This window comes from Terrapene carolina, unplaced genomic scaffold (assembly GCF_002925995.2).
Source record: "Terrapene carolina triunguis isolate 2854851 unplaced genomic scaffold, T_m_triunguis-2.0 Scaffold85, whole genome shotgun sequence".
NCBI classification, from domain to species: domain Eukaryota; kingdom Metazoa; phylum Chordata; order Testudines; family Emydidae; genus Terrapene; species Terrapene triunguis.
In genome coordinates this window covers 3,794,158-3,818,537 of record NW_020664436.1, presented here as the reverse complement: position 1 = coordinate 3,818,537, position 24,380 = coordinate 3,794,158, and the positions used below count along the sequence as shown (strand labels likewise).

The 24,380-nt window shown below is 39.7% G+C and overlaps 1 protein-coding gene across 1 annotated transcript in view; it reads right to left on the bottom strand.

The window, feature by feature from the left end:
• KIF6 (kinesin family member 6) overlaps window positions 1-24,380 on the bottom strand; it is a 291,482-nt gene that overhangs the window by 177,446 nt on the left and 89,656 nt on the right. The window contains exon 10 of the mRNA XM_024203468.3: window positions 16,043-16,146. Coding sequence (XP_024059236.2) covers window positions 16,043-16,146 — 104 coding nt within the window. The remainder of the gene's footprint in view (window positions 1-16,042; window positions 16,147-24,380) is intronic.

Here is a 24,380-nt window from a genome sequence, read left to right as displayed (position 1 = left end):
GCATAGGGATGTGGCATTAAGTGTTTAAGACAGCAAAAAACAACAGCAGCAACAACAACAAAAAGTAGGTTATACTTTCCTGAGACAACAGCTTGTCTTTAAGGTGAACTGAAAAACAAAAAAATATACAAAATATTCCTCCTGCCTGGTGTATAAAGAGGCTCTGGGTTGGTTTTTATATCTGGGTTTGTTTTTTCAGTTTAGTATCAAGAATATCTGGTCCTCGCTTTTCACTTTGGCCTTTTTTTATACATTTCTCACTGTTGCTAAACTGTATTTCCACTGGTATTAGTAGCATTGTGTAGATGACTGATTTAGCATTGTGTCAAGCACTGAGCAGTATTAGGGATGTGTACACTGCAAATGAAGGTGTGATTGTAGCACACATAGATATACCTGCACTAGTGTTAATCTAACAATAGTGGTGTTAAAATTGTAGTGTAGGCCAGGCAAGTTGCAGTTCTAACATGAGTTAGCTGGTGGAGGTAAGCCCTAGGATAGACCCCTACCAGCTAATATGTGTTAAAATACAAATTGCTCTGTCTACAGTAGGGTTTTAGCAGGTGCTACCCAACACGATTCCCAGTGTACACATAGCCAGAGGGTGGAGAGGACGCTGAATCGTAGTCTTGGGAGAGCTGCAGCTCTCATGTGAGAGGATCACTGAGGTCTTCCAAAAATATTCCAAAAGGCCTTGTCCTCACACCAAAAATCAATCATAAATAAAAATAGAAAGAAGATTGGATCTGATATTCTGAATGTACAAATAAAGCTGAAAGTTTATTTTGGATTTTTTTGTGTGAAGAAAAAACAGCAAAACATGTTATGATACTGTCTTTATATATCATAAAGGAACATCTGAAGGGCACAGTCTTTTTTTCCTCTTCTTTTCAGTTTGATTTCAAAGGACTTGAATTGTTTCTCATGATAACTAGAGTGACAACACTAAAGTGAAAGTTTTGACAGAAACACAAAGTCCTTTCTAATGACTTCACCTTTTCCCCCTTGTCTTGTTTTTGTTTTGCCTTTCCCCCCATCTTATGCCATTCCTAATATCCCATATTTTTTACAAGTATTAAGTAACTCTTTGGTCTTTTATTACCCTCTTCTTTATAATGCTCTTATGTTGTAAATGCAGACATTTCTAAGCACTCAGCAGTTACAGACAGTTTTACAATATCAACTTTACCTCTGTTCTACTACCGTCCATGCTCTCATGAGCTCTTCCTTAATTAAGCCTGCCTATCAACACCTTCATCATATCACACACAAAACCACAAAAGCTGCCTATCCATATTACCTCAGATGGGAGGCAGATTCTATGATAGTCCAACTGAAAGACGATCAGCTGATATCTGCTATACTGCAGTGTTATCCTCTTTAACAACTGATTTTTACCTCTTTAAACAATATTCAATATGCATTTCCAGTTCTGAACCAGTCAGGCATGTTTTTATGAACCAGGATGCAAATAACACAGCTGAAATACATCAGAGAAAGCACCATCAGCCAGTTTTTACATGATTTTTTAAAGTTTAGAGCTTTCAATAATATGTAGCATGCAGGGTCTCAAAACACAGGGGCAAGAATTCAAGACTTCTAGGGATTTTGGAAGCCCTCGTTTTGCCCTTGCCTTGTGTGCGATGATTCATTTGTGGGAGCTCTTGCCTTTTAACCACAGACCACTGGTACCGTATATCACATATAAAAGTGGAGTTCAGTTAAAGAACAATGAATTCACAATTTAGTGTCAGCTGTGGATTCTATGACATGTGAACCTGAAATCCAAGACTATGAAAAACAGGCTCTAAACAAAAGAAGCTACTGAAACATTTTTGAGGTCATTAGATGGGTTATTTTCACAAAATCTGCTAAGAGGAGTAGGCAGAAATTCAGTTTGTTCACTATAAACTTTGCAGTAGGGTCTCTGGCCTGCTATTGTTAACTCATACCATGCATTTCTAGTCCATTATGGCAGAGAATTCTTTTTGAAAAATGTTTTAACTGTTATAATGATCCTAGTGCATAAAGGAACCAAGAATTCAAGTCTGACCATGTAATTTAGTTTGTGATTGAACTAAACACTAAACACATTCACTAAAAACTAGGGATCTATGTATCCATTGGTACACGAGAGATTGAAACGTAACTGCCATCATAGCTAATAGGAGCTATCCATGTAAGTTCTCTATGCATCAATAGGAGAATAAAACCCCCAGGGTCTCTAACCAGCTAATTAATTGATGTTCTTATGAAAGACTAGTGAGAAAATGGAAAATACTTCCAGGCATTCCTGCTAACATTACGACAAAGGAGATAAAGTGTATAGGATACATCTCAGCTTATGTTGGAAAGAGGTGCAAAATGCCACTATCTATACCAAAAGATCCCTTTATGACTAAGCTGCAGAACAAAAGGCATTCATGCAATGCAGTCTATTCTTAATATTAAACGATACAATGGAGATTAATAAGCTGTGAGCCTGATTCAACCCCATTTTAGTCCATGTGAGTGTTTCCATTGACTTTAATGGGAGCTGGATCAGGCCCTATGTATAAGAGTTTATATTGTTATTCATAACCTTTAGTGGGCTGTGGTTTCAGATGAATTGTCTCAGCATGTTTTTTTGCAAAAGATATTTTTTACCTTGTAGTCTAAAAGCATTTAGGGGTCATCTACACTTGACTATTTTGGGAGGGAGTCTTCCAACTTTGCACTAGCGCGAAGCACTAGTGTAAATGGCAGCCGTTCTGTGTCGTCCAGATTTGTTCTGAGAAGAGTTAGACCACACGGTGGTAAAAATGCCAATGTGCTGTATACACTGGCATTCTCACCTTGCTACCACCACTGGAGCTGCAACAGAAGTGAAGCAGCCTAAGTAGGGACTTTTGCACTGGGAGAGAGAGGGTAAAATGTGGCCCAGCTGGGGCCATCCCTGCTGCTAGAACCTTCTGACCCAGAACTGTGCAGGGGAAACTGCCCCATTCTGGGGGCACTAGGATCCAGACAGTGCCTTCCCTTCCCCCATCAATGTGGTTTTGGGGGAGAACTGCAGATAGCAGCCAGCCAGAAACTCCAGCCGAGAGGAACAGAACCAGCCAAGGCAGAGACCTTTGGACATTCCAGTCAAAAGCATACCGTTCTGACTATCTCTGCCTTGTGCTGATTCGTTGTTTGCACCAACCCTCCCCTTTCTCCGCCAACCCCCTCAAAGTCTCTTCATCACAGCTTCACAGCACAGTTGCCCCTCTTACCCTCTCCTCCCCTGACCTGTTCCCTTCACCCCCCTGCTCTTCCATTCCCTTTCCATTTAGCTGATCCTCTCCTGAATTAACCCATCGAATACCAAGCAAATAAATAAATCATGGAACATGACGTTTTTCACCATCACATTGTTCACTCTGCTTGTGTGTTCTATCCATTCCACTACCATGTGTCTGTCTTGTCAATGTAGAAAATATTGTCTCACTGTTTCCTTGTACATTCCTATCCGTCTGGATGCATTTATTGTCTCTTCTCTTATACTCAGTTTGAAAGCTCTTCGGGGTAGAGGCTGTCTTTTTGTTCTGTGTTTGCACAGTGCCTAGCTAAATCAGGGTCCTGGTCTATGATTGGGGTGCCTAGATACTACGGTCATACTACTACTAATAAACAATAATAATAATAATAATAATAAATTTCCTAAAAAAGGCTAATGTAAAAATAGCTTCCTGGTTCAAATATCGCTTGGCTTACTGAGGCAAGTAGATGATTCCTTTTTAGGTAAGCAGGATTTGGCCCTTACTGTAATAGAAAACTATAGATGCTAATTACTGCATATACTGACACATACTTTTTTTAGCCACCTTATATAATTGTATTAGGTCCTGAGTACTCAAATGCTTCAATAATATATATATATATATATATAAAATCAATAAAAGCTGTAGACCCCATTCTAGTATCAGTTTTAATGTTTTCATATAAATACTTGGCTCTGACATGGACAAAACAAACAAACCCAGCATTGGTAAACTATATATCAAAAATTGTTGCTGAGGTCCAATTTCTTGTAAAGTGAAAATGAGTGATACGTGAGCTTGTAAATTATCATGTTTCATTCAATTACTGCATTACGCTAGCACAGCCATTGCTAGATTTAAAAAGAGTAATGTGGGTGAAATCCTGGCCTCATTGAAGTCAATGCCAAAACAGTGGCTTTAATGGGATCAGGATTTCACCCTTCTATGTTTATCGGGTAGATGGATACACAGCACAAAGTCTTGCTACAATACAATGTTAACACATTAGAAATATTCAAGCTCTGTTAAAGGTCTTGTGACTTTATATTCTTTAAAAGGTAGATTAGTTAGGTTTTCTAGAGAGCACAGAAAATCCTCAATTTGCATCCAGAAGCTCCAACATTTTTAAGCTAGCAATGCTACAAACATTGGGTCTGATCCTTTGAAGTGTGGAGCCCCTTCAACTTTCAATGAAGCCAAATGGAGTTGAAGAGGCTCAGTCCTTTCAGGTTCAGGCCAATTGCTATTATCTTAATTTTTAAGTAAAGCAACAAATGCCTCCAAATGTTCCAAATTGAAATAATATTTGATTATTTTCATATTCAATGCTTGTGCTGCTGTTCCCAAAGTAAGTTCATTCCAAATGAAGGAAACTGTGACTGATAAGTCCAGCCACAACAGACAAGGGTATTAGCTGGATATTTTTAGTATGCTAATCATTTTGAGCAGAATGGCAAACTCCTATTGGCCTTAATCAGCAGTGCCAAAGCTAACAGTGTGACTCTTAAGCAACTATAATTAGGCTTTAGAATTAACATCCAATTAAGATGAATGGGGGAAGTCTGGCACTTTACTAGACTAGAAACTTAAACCAAAGTTTTGAAACTTGGGTGTCTAAAATTAGGCACCAAAATGCTTATTTAGGAACCTAAATATGTAGAGCCCTGCAAATCTGCGGGTATCTGCTTTATATCCATGGACCATTTCTGCGGATAGCAGCGTGGATGCGGATACAAATTTTGTATCCGCGCAGGACTCTGACGGTAAGAGCCGAGTGGGCAGCTGTGAGGAGCCACGACACAGACCCTTCACCTACCCTGGGCAGGGGACCTGAGGGGCAGGGACACTGGGTCGGGGGCTGCTTGGGTCCCACACCCAGGGCAAGTGGAGGGTCCGCCGCAGCTCTCCACAGCTGCCTGCCTGGCTCTTACCGTGGCCGGGCTGCAGCTCCGAGCCACTCCCCCCCACTGGAGCTGGGTTGGGGAGAGCCACGCTAGCAGTTGTGGGGAGCCTGAGTCCCTCCACCTGCCCTAGGAGGAAGGGCTGGTGGGCAGGGACACTGGGCGGGGGTACTGGGAAACAGGGATACTGAGTGGGGAGACTGGGACATTTGGTGGGGAGGTTGGGGGGAAGGGACACTGAGTGGGGGGCTGGGACATTTGGCAGCGGGGGGAGGGACACTGGGTGCGGGGAGGAGCTGACAGTGCGGCTCTCCCCGACCTGGCTCTGGCCAGGGAGCGGGGTGGCTCAGAGCCACAGCCTGGCCACGATAAGAGCCAGGTGGTCAGCTGTGCAGAGCGCGGTGGACCCGAGCAGCCCCCAAACAGCTCCACAGGTCTCCCTCCTCTCGCCAGGCCAGCAGCGGACCCTCCACCTGCCCGCGGTGCAGGGGAGGATGGGGGGGGGCTGAGAGCAGCCCCCGGCTGCGTCCCCGCCCCCCCAGGCTCCTCGCCTCACCGAGGACAAGTGGGGGGTCCGCAACTCCGTGCGGGTTCCCCACAGCTGCCTGCGATTCTCCCCGACTGTGCTCCAGCCTCAGCCCAGCCCCCAATGTAGAGCCCAGCAAATCCACGGATAATTTTTGGGGATAGCGGATCGGATGCAGATACACATTTGTGTATCTGCGCAGGGCTCTATAAATATGTGCTCTGACTTTCAGAGAGGCTGAGCACCTGTAGTTCCTATGATTTCAGTGGGAGTTATGGATGCTCAGCACTTCTGCAAATAAGAGATACATTTTCAAAAGTCCTTAAATGACTTAGGAGCCTAAATCAATAAAACTACAATGAAAGTCAGTGAAACTTAGGCCCAGATTTTAAAAGGTATTTGGCATTGCTTTGCTCAGTGTTGCAACACCTAACTGATTTAGGAGCTTTAACATCATTTCCAAAAGTGATTTAAGCACTTAAGTGTCTAAATTCCATCAATTGTCAACAGGATGTTGCACTTATGTACCTAAATCCCTTTTGAAAATGTGATTTAGGCTCCTAAATCAGTTAGGCTTTGCAACACTGTTTCAGCAATGCCTAAATAGGCATTTAAGAGCCAGATTTTTAAAGGTAAGTCACTTCTGAAAATGAAACTTGGTGCTTTTGAAAATTTTACTCCAGGTCACATCTTTGGAGCTTTCTTTAAAGTATACAAGTTTGAATATTTCAGTCTTAGGGTATGTCTACACTACCCGCCGGATTGGCGGGCAGCGATCGATCCAGCGGGGGTCGATTTATCGTGTCTAGTCTAAATGCGATAAATCGACCCCCGAGCACTCTCCCGTCGACTCCTGTACTCCACCGCCACGAGAGGCGCAGGCAGAGTCGACGGGGAGCGATAGCAGTTGACTCACCGCAGTGAAGACACCGCGGTGAGTAGGTCTAAGTATGTCGACTTCAGCTACATGAACTTAGATCAATTTCCCTCCCCCCTTCTAGTGTAGACCAGGCCTTAGATTCTACAGAAAGAAGTAAAGCCTACAGGACTTCTACAGGGAGATTGTAAATCCTTGCAATTTTCTGGTTTCTCTTGATCCTAGTCATGCTGCAAAAAACTGATTAGATTCACGTTTGTGAATAAGATTTAAATAATGCTGCCAATACAGTAAAGTCTCCTTAAAATAAAAATAGTCATAATATCTTGCAACTAGCAAACCAAAAATACAATTTTAGAAAAATTAATCAAAAGGCCATAGAGTTGGTCCAAACCTGGAATATTGGAATGTGCAATATCAGTTCAAGAAGGAGATGGACAGTTTTGAGAAGAAAAAGGAGAATACTGGTATAGCCCCTATATCTTGTTTTTGGCACTAAGTTGATGATCATAAATGTTGTAGGTTGACTGGTGTAGACCGAGCTGGGTCGATGGAAGAATTCCATTGACTTAACTGCTGTGTCTCAGGGAGATGGATTTACTACAGCGATAGAAGAACCCCTTCCATTGCTGTAGTAGGTGTTTACACTAAAGCAGCATAGCTGCAGTGATACAGCATTTCAAGTGTAGACATACTCCCTGATTCTACAGAGCTAACAGGAGTAAAAATCCTAGTCACTGAAGCAACAGATTTGACCCATACACCCAGTGAGTGGAACTGATGAGTAAAAATGGCATTTTCTTACACAATTGCTGTTCAGAGTAGAACCATCATTTAAAAGAAATAATAGATGCCTAAATCCCACAACTGGACAATCAAACAGGCACCTTGATGTGTAAATTCTAATTTAAGCATCTGAATTTCTCCATTCTTGTTAGGTGTCCATATCTGAAAAACGAACTACTCTTTTATTGCTTACACTTTTAAAATAAAACCAATCATATCTTTAATCTACAGAAATTAAGCAGAACTCAGTTTTTTGCCCTGCTGATCATACGAGAAATAAGTTACATGATTAAAAACAGTTCTTTAGTCCATTTTGTACCAAGCTCACATATTGTTTGAAGCAGCTTTGAAAACAGTCATTACAGAAATGTCAGCATTTCAGTGAAAACACAGTAGTAACACTTTCTTCACTAACGTGTGTTCCAACACTCTTTAAACAGTCAGTTCACCATAAAAGAAAAGCTTTCACTTTTCGGACGTGTTTTTACCTCTGAAAAGACACACACCTCAATGATTAAAATTTTCTGTTACCACTGAAGAAAGAGATCTTGGAGTCATTATGGATAGTTCTCTGAAAACATCCACTCAATGTGCAGCATCAGTCAAAAAAGTGAACAGAATTTAGGAGCCATTAGGAAAAGGATAGATAATAAAACAGAAAATATAATAATGCAATCCCTAATAAGCCCATACCTTGAATACTGTGTATGGCTCTGGCCGCCTTATCTCAAAAAAGATATATTAGAGTTGGAAAAGGTACAGGGCAACAAAAATGTTGGAAGGGCAAAAAAAAATGATTAGAGGTATGGAACAGCTTCCATATGAGGAAAAATTAAAAAGACGGGGACAGTTCACCTTGGAAAAGAGAAGAGTAAGGGGGATATGATGGAGGTCTAAAAAATCAGAAATGGTGTGGAGAAAGTGAATAAGGAAGTGTTATTTACCCCTTCACATAACACAAGAACCTGGGGTCACCCAATGAAATTAATAGGCAGCAGGTTTAAAACAAACAAAAGGAAGTACTACTTAACACAATGCATAGTCAGCCTGTGGATCTCATTGCCAGGGGATGTTGTGAAGGCCAAAAGTATAACTGGGTTCAAAAAAGAATTAGATAGGTTCATGGAGGATAGGTCCATCAATGGCTATTAGCCAAGATGGTCAGGGATGCAACCTCATGCTCTGGGTATCCTAAGCCTCTAGCTGCCAGAAACTAGGAGTGGATGACAGGGATGGATCACTCGATAACTACCCTGTTCTGTTTATTTCCTCTGAAACAGCTGGCACTGGCCAGACAGGCTACTGGGGCAGATGGACCATTGGTCTGACCCAGAATGGCCATATTTCTATTCTTATGTACTGGCCATTTTAAATGTAGGTGCTCAGATACCACGGTGAAGGGCTGCAGCATGAAACTCTAATATAAATTAATCTGTCCATCAAACTGATGCAGCTTACAAGGATAATTTTGTGGAAGTACAGAGCTCCTGCACACCTAGAGCTATGTCATCAGCCTGTAGTGTATTCAGTTACAATCAGGGGAAAATATGGTAAAGATTTTTTTGCACATTGTTATTCTGACCTTTCATAGCTGTCTTGATATGAGACAAGGTAATTATACCCTTTGTCACCTCCACCTCGCAGTTGATATGGACTCAATATCAGCCAATATGAGCTCTTGATCTCCATTCCCCTTTTTGTAAATGAAAATACTATCTGCATTGTTTGTATAGCAGCTTAAGCCTTGTGTGACTGTTAAAGCTCTATGTTTTATCACACAGTGCAATATTTTAGTACTGTGCTAGCATAAAGATGTCAAAATGTTGAATTGGGAAAATAAAAGCCAGAAGGGACTGATGACAAGTCCAGCACATGAAAAAGATGAACAATAATTAAGTTAAAAATAAAAAGGTCTTGCAATAGTGTGTGTACCTGAAAGAAGTTAAAGTTATTAATAGACTGAAGTGCTAAGCCAGCATTTCCAGTCCCAGGTTTAGAGAGTTCCAACTGGCATGGATTCTGGAAGCGTGGGCGCTATGGAACACAAATGTTTTGATTTGAAATCCTGATTTTCTGGGCATAAAACTTAGGTTGCTAGTGAGCTCATTCGGAGAAAGAAATTATACCAACATCATTCAAACAAAAAGGCCTCTCCCTTTTATTTCTGGCATGCTACTTACAAAAAAAAGGAGAACGATTCCATTTAAATGCGACTTTTTTTAAATTTTAAATTATAATACAGAAACCTGTGAGTATACAATTACCTTCTAGTGGGTGTACTCATGCTGCTATTTTATACATGTTTTTTCAAGTGTCAAAGGGTTCCAAATTTTTTTTCTAAACAAGGAACTAATTCTTTAGCTCCAAGAAACATTTAAGGATCAGCCCATTATAGTTAAAGAAGAGGACTGTGAGATTCAAAGGAAGCAACTCCTATTTTGACAGCATTTTATGAACTCCATTCTGAACCATGCAGTCTAGCAGAAGATGATATTATATATTTAAATAAACTAAATGAGAGCAGCAGAACTCTTACATGTTTAACCAAGTATAAAAATAATACAACCCTAAATATAAAGAAATAAGGTAAATGCTACCTACAGAAGATAGAATTTAAGGTTAGAATTCCAGAGGCAGTTGTAGCTTTATTCTCAAGACTCGTGCTGTGTAATAATGTACTATATACTAGAAGAGTCAAGCACATTTGTTTTTCATTTTGTTTTGAATGTTGTGAAAAACAATGCGACAATGCAGCGTTATATGGTCTCCCTGAGAGATATTTTTTCCTTTCCACTAATTAAAAAAACAACTGGAAGATCCTCCCTCTATTTGAATAAAAAAAGTAAATGAAAGAACCAGCTACAGAAACGTTTTCATGTACTGGGCCAAACACTACTCATTTTACTCAGGTGAATAGTTCATTGACCTCAGTTGGGACTACTGCAGTAAGACAAATGGGATGTAGCCCATTATGCAAGATGCACTTGGCAGAAAGTAATGAATCAAGTAATTTGAAATATAATACTTTTATAGCTAATTATATGTTCAAAACACTAGAACATTAACTAATTAATTCCTACAGCAAACCTAGGAGACAACAGTCAGAAGTATCACTATGCCCATTTTACTGATTAGTCTTGAGAAGAGGGGAGAAGTAAAGAGGTAGAGAAGTAGTATCACCACTTTCCATGTGCACTCCATTAATGAGAAAGAGAGAGAATACAATTTTTCTGATTATTTGGATGTTTATTTAATTTTGTTAGTGCTAAGATATATGGTCATGGACACATTATAAATTCGATTAGATTAGAAAACTATTCCTGGCCCTGAGCTCCATTGCTTATCCACAGGCCCTTGCTACATTTTTGTATCCCTCCTCTACTGAAAAGAGCCGCCTAACTGAAATAAACAATTATACAAAGATAGCAAATGAAGTACTTGCTTAGTGCTTGAAAGATTTTAGCTCAGGTGTTTTGTACCTGAATGTTTCTTTTGGGTATCTGTATCAGCATCAAGCAAACAATAAACTGATTACACCACATAGTACAGAATGCCTTGAAAAGTCTAATTTTATTTTGGTCTTCCCAAAATTTAGGCGAAGGAACACAATGAAACTGCTAAAATATGAAGGTACTGTACAGATTTGACCTGGACATATTTAGTATTCACTTCTCTAGTTAATTACCTGCTCCTGATTTATAATATATTACATAAACCTTAAGGAAAGACCACAGAAAGACTTCTATTAAAGTTTAAGAATTTTGAAGCAAAAGAACTACAAATACCCTGAATATTTCAAAATATATAGTTTAGGTACAGATCATTTAAGGTCAACGGAAGATGTGTTAACACAATAGAAATTTGCAAATAGTATCTGAACTCCACAGTTGATGTTAGTTATAATTTCCTTTGATAGGATAAGTAGCAACATCTAACAAGAAATGCTAATCTGGCAGAGATTCCTAATGTTTTAGGCCAAACAGGCTGCCGCTATTCTAAAAGAATTATTCACTATGCCTCTGAGAGCCATTATTGTAAGGTGACTCCTATTTATGGGCAACTCAGCATGCTGTATCAGCCTATATACAGCATCTCTTCTCCTCTACTGTATGTCATAACCATCTGCCCCATTCCTAACCTATTAAGTAATTCTATTTAGATTTAGATTTAAAACAAATTTATAACATAGAGGTTTCACAGTCACACACTCAATAGCAGATCATCATGCTGACACATGATGCCATACAGGACTGTCCACTTATATTTGTTCCCTTGTTTACGGTTGTTCCTGCAAACTTTCGCTCATGTGAGCAGTCCTTTCTCATGTGGACAATTTCAATAAATGGGATTAATCCTGTGAGTAGAGGTTTGCAGTATTGGGCAGATAGACACTAAATGAGGGCTGAACTTTCAAATGCCACCTCTTGGTGTTCATGTATCTGCAGATATAGTTACACTCATGACTGGCCATGCAAATATATATATTCTGCAAACACAATTCAGTTGCATCTTTTTCACAATATATCAGAGGGGTAGCCATGTTAGTCTGGATCTGTAAAAAGCAACAAAGAGTCCTGTGGCACCTTAAAGACTAACAGATGTATTGGAGCATAAGCTTTCGTGGGTGAATGCCCACTTCGTCAGACGCATGTAATGGAAATTTCCAGAGGCAGGTATAAATATGCAGGCAAGAATCAGTCTGGAGATAACGAGGTTAGTTCAATCAGGGAGGGTGAGGCCCTCTTCTAGCAGTTGAGGTGTGAACACCAAGGGAGGAGAAACTGCTTTTGTAGTTGGCTAGCCATTCACAGTCTTTGTTTAATTCTGATCTGATGGTGTCAAATTTGCAAATGAACTGAAGCTCAGCAGTTTCTCTTTGGAGTCTGGTCCTGAAGTTTTTTTGCTGCAGGATGGCTACCTTTACATCTGCTATTGTGTGGCAGGGAGGTTGAAGTGCTCTCCTACAGGTTTTTGTATATTGCCATTCCTAATATCTGACTTGTGTCCATTTATCCTTTTACGTAGGGACTGTCCAGTTTGGCCGATGTACGTAGCAGAAGGGCATTGCTGGCACAGGATGGCGTATATAACATTGGTGGACGTGCAGGTGAATGAACTGGTGATGTTGTAGCTGATCTGGTTAGGTCCTGTGATGGTGTCGCTGGTGTCTACAGCTGTCTAACCAGATCAGCTACAACACTTCAAATTTGACACCATCAGATCAGGATTAAACAAAGACTGTGAATGGCTAGCCAACTACAAAAGCAGTTTCTCCTCCCTTGGTGTTCACACTTCAACTGCTAGAAGAGGGCCTCACCCTCCCTGATTAAACTAACCTTGTTATCTCCAGACTGATTCTTGCCTGCATATTTATATCTGCCTCTGGAAATTTCCATTACATGCATCTGACGAAGTGGACATTCACCCACGAAAGCTTATGCTCCAATACATCTGTTAGTCTTTAAGGTGCCACAGAACTCTTTGTTGCTTTTCACAATATACGTTTTTAAAGAATTTTATTTCCTACAGTAGAATATATTAAATAATCTTCAACTATCTACACAGTTATTATTTTATCAGAACAAACAGAAGAAATGTGTAGAAGTTCAAACAAATACAGAAAGTCATTTTCACTAAAACACAAGCTTTATAAACTTTCATTTGGCTGTTTATTTCACCTCCAACTGTTTTTCTACAGAGTCTATGTGCAAAAACACACAAACTAAACAAATAACCAGATCCTGACATTAGAAACTTTCCCCACTTTAATCATCCAAACTTGGGTTTATTACATTATAAACTGAATGGAATGTTGAGATTCAAGCAATTTGACTTGCTTGTGTACAGGGCATCAATTCTCTAGCAATGCCTTCTACATACCCTTTGAAACTACATTAACCATTAAAAAAACCCATATATGTCTATTTTTGTTTGCCATTTTTAGTCTGCAATAGCTGTAATGACCTTGGAACAAGGCAATTCTTTGGGGTTAATGTCTGGCTGGGGTTAATGGCCAGAGGCATTCCTTGTTTATTATTAATCTCCAGGAAATGTCTTGTATCTCAATCATTGGTACTTAAGTTTGGCTCTCTATCTTAATTACAGAGCTCTTCATTCCAGCAAAGAATAATTTTTGAAAAGGCAAATATCCACATTGCACAACTCTGAACTAATTGTAACTAAAAGACCAAGTTAACAGAATGTAGAATGTTATGGTCTATATTCCAAAAATGGTTGTCTTAACACAAGTAAGGTCCTGCTAAGCAGTTTTGCTTTATGCCACTCAGTGTTCCTTAAAGGCAGACAATCATCTCCCTAGTTGCTCTGAAAGGATTAGAATGAGAAATTCCATGCCACTCCTTTCAGAGGCAGCCATGTTACCTTTTCTGAGAAGTCAGAATGGAGTGCTTTTGTATACCTTATAGGGTTATTAAGATAAAAAGCAATGACATAATAGAATAACACTTAATTTCTTTCAATTCATGCCCTTCAAAACTTGTGCATTTGTATTCACACATTGCTTAAAGTAGGTTTTCCAGATGCATACAACTACCATGTTGTACCACCATACCTGACTGTCAATCTTGGGGAAGAGAATAGCAAAGGCAGGAAATCTCAATAAGTGGGATTAGTGATCATGACCTCAAAAACAATTAAAAGAACCAGCATCACAGAACATGACAAAAACCCTGTAGCAGACAAGCCCAGAGTGAAAAATTGATGTAATGCATGTCTACTTGATAACAAAATGTTGCCAAACAAAGAACATTTTGATGTTTTCTCATACAAGTCATATCCTACCAAATGTCAAAAACCATAAACTAATGAGGAATCTAAAAATAAACCCTAAAGACAAAAGTGAGAAAATTAAAGTCTTTAAAGTCAACATGTAGACAAGATGACTCCTCATTCAACTTCTTCAAGACTCACTTCTGTGATGCCAACAAGAAATTAGCCAACAAATAAATTCCTTTCTTCTATTAACAAACAAAAAATTCTTTACTCCACTATGCTGGCCATTAGCACTTTTTGAATAACCACAGTATCCAACACATGTTAACCCTGTCTTTCAACCTACTATCTTATTACTCCCTCATTATGTCATGTCTGATATTAGCTTCTAAGGTATTTGGGGCACGGATCGTGTTGGGAGAGAAATACCTCCCAATTTTTTGGCAGAATGATAAATTAACAATCTAGTAAAAACTGCAAAGACATTTTAAGTAGGCAGAATATAATTACTCATGTTGGGAATGGTTCAGATCTACTTTGCAAGATTTAACATTTACAGATTTCTGTCTGGTTCCTCATCCTCAATACACATACCGACTGGGTTTTTTTTAATCCAGAAACTACAACACACTAACCCATCTACAAAATGCACATTAACGTTTCTGGTGAGGGTTCAAGCCACTACAATTTGCCATTTCTCCTGAATGGAGACTATTAGTACTGCTAGTCCTCCTTTGGATGAGTTTAGTACTAATTATATATTAATAGTAATAAATATTTAGCATTTAACATTAAATCACTTACCTGTTAAATAATTAGTTAGTCCTCTCGACACTTTGTTAAACAGGTATTAATTTCTTTTTACAGATGAGGCATAGAGAAATTAAGTGAGTTGCCCAAAGCCACATAGATAGTCATTATCAAAGCTGGGAATAGAGCAATGGATCTCAACATTTCCAGACTACTGTACCCCTTTCAGGAGTCTGAATTGTCTTGCGTACCCCCCAGGTTTCACCTCACTTAAAAACTACTTGCTTACAAAATCAGACATATGAATACAAAAGTATTACAGCACACTAATACTGAAAAATTGCTTAATTGCTCATTTTTACCATATAATTATGAATCAATTGGAATATAAGCATTATACTTACATTTCAGTGTACAGTATATAGAGCAGTATGAACAAGTCATAGTCTATGAAATTTTAGTTTGTACTGACTTTTCTAGTGCTTTTTATCTAGCTTGTTGTAAAAGTAGGCAAATATGTAGGTGAGTTGATGTATCTCCTGGAAGACCTCTGCATACCCCCCAGGGTACGCGTACCCCTGGTTGACAACCACCGGAATAGAGTATAGCAGCTCCAGACTATATTTCTAGACCAGGCATAGCACTACCTTACATTATGTTCTACTGTTTTATTACAGCAAAGTTATATGCTCCCAAAACACTTATATGTATTGAACATGCTCTTTGAATATTATGCTTGATAAAATTCTAGATGTTTGGCTTTTAAGGCACGGATGTACCATGTAATAGTAGTGCAAGTTTTCTTTGATACGGGACTGCAGCAAGATACTTCTCAACACAAAGGACGGTTCTTGAATTCTTTTCAGATCTTACATCCAGTATTGAGAGTGTTTGGGTTTTTTTTACTTTGCATTATTATACAACATTTCTCAGCTGGGATCTGATGGATATTCCCATCCTTCACAGTCTCTTTTCTTTACTTCCTCAAAGCTGAGGCTATGAAAACACTGCCAGCTGCCTAGTACAGCTTTTCATGGAAAGTTGCCACTCTAACCTGGCGTCTAACTGCACTTTATTATTGTCTCCGGGGAATTTAATGCTTTGAGGTCACTTGGACTTCATTATGCCAACAGAGAAGGTAACAAAAACTTTCACTGTGAATGTAGAAAAAGAAACTATTAAGCATTACTGAAGTAGCTCTTCTTGTGTGAGTTCTTCTGTTCTTTGCTCCCCAGTCACCATGGCCAGCTCATCCTTCAGTTCCTGGATCACCTTCTTCAGCTGGATAATCATCTACAAATGGCAAGGCAATAAAACAAGCATCACCTTCTGATTAATGGCTAGACCATGATCTTTGCATTAGAAACCTGAGATCAATAGAACATTACACTGTGTGTGTTTCTTTCACTCTCATTTTACAATTTCCCTTTTTTCAAATAGGCCAAAATGACTAAATATATTCCACTTTTTTTTGTCTTTTCCATTTATAAAACTGGAAAAAGCCTTCCAAAATCAGTAAATTGTATGTGTTAGACGACATGGATGTACAGCATGATTTTAAAAGATTACATATAAGAAAAATCATTTGTCATTGAAGTGGAAGAGAATTTTATGACATTACTTTTGCTTGTTATTGTATCTTTGCCAAAAAGAGAAAAAGATTGGACAACCACACCCCAAAGCTGGATCATTCTTTTATTCTTTAGCAAAAGAAGTTTCTAAATGTAAACTAAATTTTTAATTTAGAAGTTTTTTTAAATATAAAAATCAATATTCTCCAATATAAACTTACACTGTGCCTCATTCATATACAGCCAACAACCAGCAAGTATTATGAATCAACATAATTAGAAGTAATTAAACCACATTAATAAGTAGAAGTAATTGAGGAGGTGATTTGAATATCTATATTGTGTTTCCTAATTTTGTCATTATTGGAACCTGGATCTCATTGCTCTGAAACAGAAAGTTTGTATGAGGAGACATCTGGCAACACAATATCCTCCTAGGAATAAATCCTGTGAGGTGTTGACCTCCTGCAACTCCTCTTGACTGAAATATAAACTGCAGGTACTTGGCACCTCTCAGGATTTTGCCCTTTTAATGAATTAACATCTTATGATGGATTAGAGAAATATCAAAAGTACATTATTTTTCAAAACCCTTAATAAATATGAAAGCCTTGATTCCACATACAATAGCTTAAAAAAGGCAGCCCTTCCAAATGTTACATGGCATGGATTTCGGGCAAAATTAAACATATCTGATTATATATGCTCTCTAGAGTTAAGATTCTTTGGGTGTCCTAATCATGCATTAAAATCCTTTCAAATATATGGATGTCTTAACCATAAATTTAACTGTAACTTTGAATTTCCTGCATTTCTGATTTTTTAAAAAATAACTAAAATGCTGTTGAAAGTTTTTTTTAATGTTGAAGTAACTAGGACCATATGTACTTTGAAAGTTTTATTCCAACGCAACAAAGCATTTTATAAGGGAATTAAATATGCTGGTGAATGTCTCATTACAAACTCTCTGATTACCACCATAAATGTGCTGTATTCCCATTGGCATGTCAGGGATTTTTAATCTGATATTAGGACTGGTTACTCTACTGTTACTCTCTGATACTGACCCAGTGCTTGGTACAGACTTTAAAGTGAAAATTTGGGCTGGAAGTATAAAAAGGCAATGCACGCAACTGACCCTTCACCTTTAGATAGTGATTTCAAATGTTACGATGATTAAAATATATCTGATCTATATTTGAAATGCAATCTACAGGGTAGGGGTAAAATGTTGATTTTTTTTAAACAGTGTTAAAAATAAGCTCATAACCATAATTATAAAATAGTATTTGTAACATTCTGTATCTCAGGGGAACCCCCTGAACCCCCATGTTCATCCTTATAATACAATTGTGTGGTATCCAATGCAAAGTTTGTCATGTCGGGTGTCTTTGGAAGGCTCATGAGGCACTGAGCATTGTTGTTATAGTAATGTTATAGGTTGTAATTTCATGTATATAGTTATGAGGCTGAAAATGTGTCCTCATGGCTTAAAACAAGCCCAGGCAAAACTCTCCAGGAACAGAGGGGCATTTCACACCTCATCAGGGCATGTATGGGTCAAACCCAGTGTAGCCTCACAGGAACAAAGGACACTGGCCTAGGCAGCAACAAAGGATCTGTTGGATTCTCCAGTAAGTCACCCCCCTTCCTTTGGTCAGTCAGGGACTACGATGAGGTAATGCTCACCTGACCCTGAAGGGGGGGAGGGCAAAGCCAAGAGGGAAGAAAGAACATGATAAAAGGGAGAGACGTTTGCCATGCTCTTCCCGTCTCTTCCACCTCCATCTACAGACATCACCACCAAGCGACTGAAGCGCTGATCAAAGGGGAGAGCCTGGCTGAAGGGCAACCAGTCAGCCTGTGGTGAGAAGCATCTAAGTTTGTAAGGGCACTGAAAGTGTTAAGATCACCTTAGAATGTATTTTGCCTTTATTTCATTTGACCAAATCCGACTTGTTATGCTTTGACTTATAATCACTTAAAATCTATTTTTTGTAGTTAATACATTTGTTTGTTTATTCTACCTGAAGCAGTGTGCTTGGTTTGAAGTGTGTCAGAGACTGCCCTTGGGATAACAAGCCTGGTGCATATCAATTTCTTTGTTAAATTGATGAACTCATATAAGCTTGCAGCATCCAGCAGGCATAACTGGACACTGCAAGATGGAGGTTCCTAGGGTTGTGTCTGGGACCAGAGATATTGGCTAGTGTCATTTGGTTGCACAGTCCAAGCAGTGGCTGGCCAAAAATGCTCACTCACGTAGCTGGGAGCAACTTACATGCTAGAGGCTGTGCGTGAACAGCCCAGGAGTTAGGGTTCTCACAGCAGAGCAGGGTAAGGCTGGCTCCCAGAGTAAAGGATTGGAGTGACCTAGCAGATCACTGGTCCACATAACACCAGGGGAACGTCACACTATTATTTTAGTTTTTAAATAGTGCCAACAGCATACTAGATTCAATTGAGGCTCAGCATTTGGTTTTCAGTTTGAATTAAATCCTGCTTTTGTCTGGAAACAGAGGTAGTTAAAGCTAAACTGCTTTAAAGAAGAAGAGAAGGAAATGGGCATCAAAAGATTCCACATCTGTTGGTCAGTTTAGCTGAGATACACAGTGAAAAACATACAGTATCTCTCTATAGTGAGGGATAAAATACATATCAGAGCCAAACTTACCTTAGTAGCATTAAGGTGTTAAGCACACCCTTTGTATGACCCGCACTTACAGTAAAGATGGTGAATCATGAAACTAGTATGGTGTTCAATTTTATGTGCCAAATCATAAGCCCAGCACACACAGCTGTGCACTGGGAAGAGAACTGTGGTAGTGATGGACAAGGAATCCCCTTAGACCACAGTGTGGTCATGGAACCATGTAGCCTCTGTGGTTTTTGTGCTTTATTCCCTTACTCCATGGGAGGGAATGGCCAATAGATTCATAAAATCGCAGATCCACTAACTCCATTTCTAACCCTCCCTAGTCCAACTATGCTTTGTCCCCAAACACCACCTTGAAGACAGCAGCACACTGAACATGTGAAGAAAAGCTCTGCAGTATTTAGTAAATGTTGGGGACCCTGTATGTGTTCCACTGCAATTAAGACTTCTGTGGCCATGAAAAGGGTGTGGCAGGATTTAATCCTATATGGTAAAAAAAAGTCTCATGCAATGTTAAACTTCTTCTATTATCTTTCATTTTGTCTCTCATTTTAAGTTTTTTTAATAGCTAGAGTTGTGGGAGAAAGAATTTATAGGAATGTGTGAGAAGACCCAGCAAGGATCACTCCTATCCCCTCTGAACTTTCAGAACAAGTTAAAATAAACACAGAGCCATTAACAGTGGTGGCTGAAATGTGTTAGATAACAGTAAATGTCAGTCACAGTTAGGATACTCATTAATCAAAAGAAAAAAACATGCCTGAGAAATCAACTGCCTCCTATGTCATATAAAACCCTTTCTTCATTTTTTTTTAAATTAACCAATTATGGGTCCACAGAAATACAAAATATACAATTAAAAATTAACCGTGTCAGACTTCAGAAATTATAATGGTTATTTTAGAGTATTAAAAAGAATTGATTATGGAAGTTATGCTGAACAAAAAAGGGACCAAAAATAGTTTAAACTAGAATCATTCAAATTCTGTGTTCTTCAAAGATGAAAAGCAATGGTCTTGTTTTCAAAGATAGTGGACATAAAATTGCAGAAATGGAGGCTAAGAATTATGGGTTCCAATACTAGTAGTTGGATATCAACAAAATAATATAATGAGATTTTATCTTGAACTTATATTCCTTCTGAGATCTTTGTTGTTCTCTATATACTGCAACTCATCTATCACTCTTTCCTCACTGCATCCAAGCTTTCCCCCTCTGGAGAAATTTATGTAACATTACCCAAATGTTGCATTGTGTCAGAAGAGACTATCGTTTGATCTTCAATATGCAGCCCACTTGCTGAGACATCTATCATTATGTGCTGTAGTGTACTGGACTGGTCATTCCTTAAAATGATGCTCTCTGAGTTTTCAAAGGAAACAAGTTATTGGTTCTGTAACCAGTGCAGAAAATTACTTTTTATTTTACTTCCTAATATACCAAGTTTCAGGAGTTCAGACTTTCTCATCAAATGAAGTTAATATGCAATGAATCTGGGTGTTGCATATAGCATCTTTTAATGGAAATATTAGCCACAAGTCAAATAGACAAATGTGTATATTCTAATTCTGTTACATATATCAACGGAAGCAGTTTGTCACTTTTTTTGTGGCAAACTTTCCCTTTACGAGTGTGGATTATTACCCATCTCCTCTTCTGGAACTTCCTTCTCAGCCCCCTGCTCTCTTCCTCAATCCTCCCTGCTTCCCTCAGGAGCTGAACAAGGACTACTGCCTAACATTTTATCATAGAAATCCCATTTTTATTCCTGATTTATTTTTCCTCCTCCTTCCTTAATGGTGACTGGAGCAATGGAACCTCTTTTCCTGGATAGAGTGAAGTACAGCAGACCTTCGTGAAGATAGCTCCAAGGAACAGTTCCAAGCCTTACATCATACTATGTGCTGGATTAAGCATGCCACCTCAGTAGCGTACCTTATTTCTACAGACCTATGAAGCTGTAACTATTTTATCACTAAGATGGCTATTGCCACCCTCTTTCCCTCCCATTTCTGCTGAATGCTTCTAAGTTTTAAATAGCCATCTAAATAAACATGGATCAATAATTATTGTTACAGAAAATACGAGATTAAAGGAAGCCAAATGTAAGCTTAGAAAGAATAGTTAATTTTTAAAACTCAGTAAAAGTTCTCATCTCTGCCCACCCTAAGTACAGTGAGTTCAACCTTGCATTGCTATCTCTGCCAGTGCAAGGACCAAGGGTTTGTAAGAAACAAGACAAATGTAGATGGCACTCCCACTGTTCTTTCTCTTGAGATCCAGTGAATCACTTCTATAACAGAAAAGTGGAGAACTAACTCTGAAATTCTCATTTCAGACAGCTGGAGAAAACTTGACATATTTAAACTTCTAATACGCTAGTAAAAAAAACCAATAATGGATTATAAAGAAATAATTAAAGCTTACAGCCAAGATTTAAAAATGAATAGTGAAAATTAGATTCCTAAATCCTTACTTACATGTTTAAGTGCCCTAATTTTCAAAAGCGCTGAGCACCTAGCAGAGCCCACTGAAGTTACCGGAAGGTGCTGGATGCTCAGGACTTCTGATTTTTCAGATTATTTTACTGTGCAAGGGGCTATAAGAACACTCTCTTCTCTATGCTAGGAGTTTTGTATAGCACTAACTGTAGCATAGAAAAGTAAATTCTATTCTTGTAGTATTTATCTAACCGAACTTCTAAAGGATCAAACCTGTATACATGGCTTAAATGCAAAGTTTCAGCATTAATAGAAACCATAAAGAGACCCATTGTGTCTTAAAAAATTAAATAAAAATGATAAGATGGTAATGGTAATGCCAAGGGAAAATATGTCTGCATTAAGATGTTTTTCTCAGCTAAAATGTCAGGATGCTTGTGGTACTAAATGTGGTGTACCATCTTCCTACTAGATTATGCCATTACTAATCAGGGAAGGGAGATGATGATATATACATGAGGATTACATTTAGAATTCTCTGATCTCAAGCCATCAATATGAAACAATAAAGTATCCACTGACACAAATCCCATCAATGTTCTTGTGTCTACCAGATGTTATTTTTTTCCTCCCTTTTTTCTTCTTCCTGACCATCTTTAATAAGAAAATTATTACTTATGGATGAAAACAAAATTAGAATAAAGAGAAATATAAAATAGACAAGCATTCACACATACTGACTTTGTGAACAGTAAAGAAGCAATAGCACATGGCAAGCAGTACATAGGCAACTGCAGCATGCTTGGGAAAGGTAAGGTAGAGAAAAGCATGGGTTTGAAAGTTAAATTACTTTAGCTACACAGGAAGTGCAATAAGCACAATGAAACATGTCACAAGAAGTACTATGTGCTACTGTGGAAAGGAATTTTGGCAATGAAATATGGAAAGTAAACCAATCAGGCTGGAGTGTTTACTGGACTTCATAGACTTGGCTGCCATTGATGTAGTAGCCATTTGGAAAACTCCAGTAGAAGCAACACTTGTAAAGCCATTTCATGTTAATTCTAAACATTATTGTTCTGGCAGTTGGCCTCTCTTTGCAATTAACTTTTGTCTCAGTTTTTGTTAATGAAATCTTATGCAGTCAGGAACCTGCTACTGTCTATATTACACACACAAGACTACTATGTTAAAAAAACATTAAGTTTACAAAGTCAAAGACTCAAAAGTTAGTAAATGTCAGAATTAAAGTTGCCTGTGCAAACTTCATACACAGAGAGGGCTGAATTAACTGTGATACATGCTTGAATTACTTGATCACATACTGTTTTTTTCACAAGAGCCCTGTTGCATTCAGGGCACAGGATGGACAGTGCTCACTTAATGAGCAGCTATTCAATATTTTATTTTCTACTAACTGTTCAATGTGTGGCCTGTGCCTTACTTACTGAACACTATTCAAACCCTCCTCTGAAGACAGAATTATTAATTTTCTAATCAGCTTTTCTATCGTGCTAATTATAGTATCTGAACTCCCAGTCCCAATTTTCCTCTTTCCACATCCAACAACCTCCTGTCCTACTTTTGACTCCCCTTCCCCTAATGCTCCTTGTCCCAATCTACTCCCTCTATTACCCCCACCCTGCACTTCCAGCTCTTGTCCCCTCTACATTCAAATCAGGCAGCTTTTTCCTTCACACTGCCTGGGCCTAGTAGAGGGTCACTGAGCACACAGGAAAAACAGGCTCCCTGCTCCCCAGTTCAGGTTTCCAGATCTAGCAGGGCACCACAGCAGCCCAAAGCTGCAATTGACGAGAAAGTCCTGCTGAGCCCTGGGCTGGAGCATGCTTAATGTGAGTGAAATCTTCAGGGCATTTAGCTGATAAAATCTAAGTGGTCTCTACTGAGCATATGGAAACTGGCTTTCAAAGGCTTACAACTTGGCCACATGTGGGTGTATTTTCACAGAGATGAGATATCCCTGACACAAAGTCTGCCCCTCTGCTAAAATTTCAAGTCCCTGCCCCCAAAGCATGGGTGCACTAGAGCTGTACAAATAAAAGGGTCACAAAACAAAACAACATTTTTCCATAGCCGTGTTCTTCTCAGAAACAGCAACACAATTTTGGCTGAAATTTTCAAACAAACAAACAAATTCAGCCTGTGGCAGACATCCTGAATGGAAAATTTCAGCCCTAAGATTTGGCAAAGTTATAAGCAACTGAAAACAGGGTCTTATAATCGGAAGTGTCACGCAACCTTCATAATAGGCCGTGAAAACAGCCCCTACTCACAGGGCCGGCTCTGGCTTTTTTGCCGCCCCCCATTGCGGCAGGGGCTCTCCACTCTCCCCCCGGCGGCCAGAGCGCCGGGGGGAGGGCAGAGAGCCCCCGGCGGCCAGAGCGCCGGGAGCAGGGCGGAGAGCCCAGCTGGGGCTCTACAGTCTCCCCGGCGGCCAGAGAGCCCCCGGCGGCCAGAGCGCCGGGGGGAGGGCGGCAAGCCCGGCCGGGGCTCTCCGCTCTCCCCTGCGGCCAGAGCGCCGGGAGCCGGGCGGAGAGCCCGGCCGGGGCCCCGCTCTCCCCGACCGGCCGGAGCACCGGGGGAGGGCGGCGAGCCCGCTGCGGCTCCGCTCTCCCTGGCGGCCGGAGCGCCGCGGGGAGGGCGGCGAGCCCAGTCGCGGCCCGGCTCTCGTGCCGGAGCGCCCCGCCGTGCCGCCCCCCTCCAGGCGCCGCCCCAAGCACATGCTTGGTAGGCTGGTGCCTGGAGCCGGCCCTGCCTACTCAAATCCTCGAAAAGATTCAAACAAACAAAGGAGTTTGCTGTCCTCATATAAATGTCACATTGTAAAGAGACTCCCTG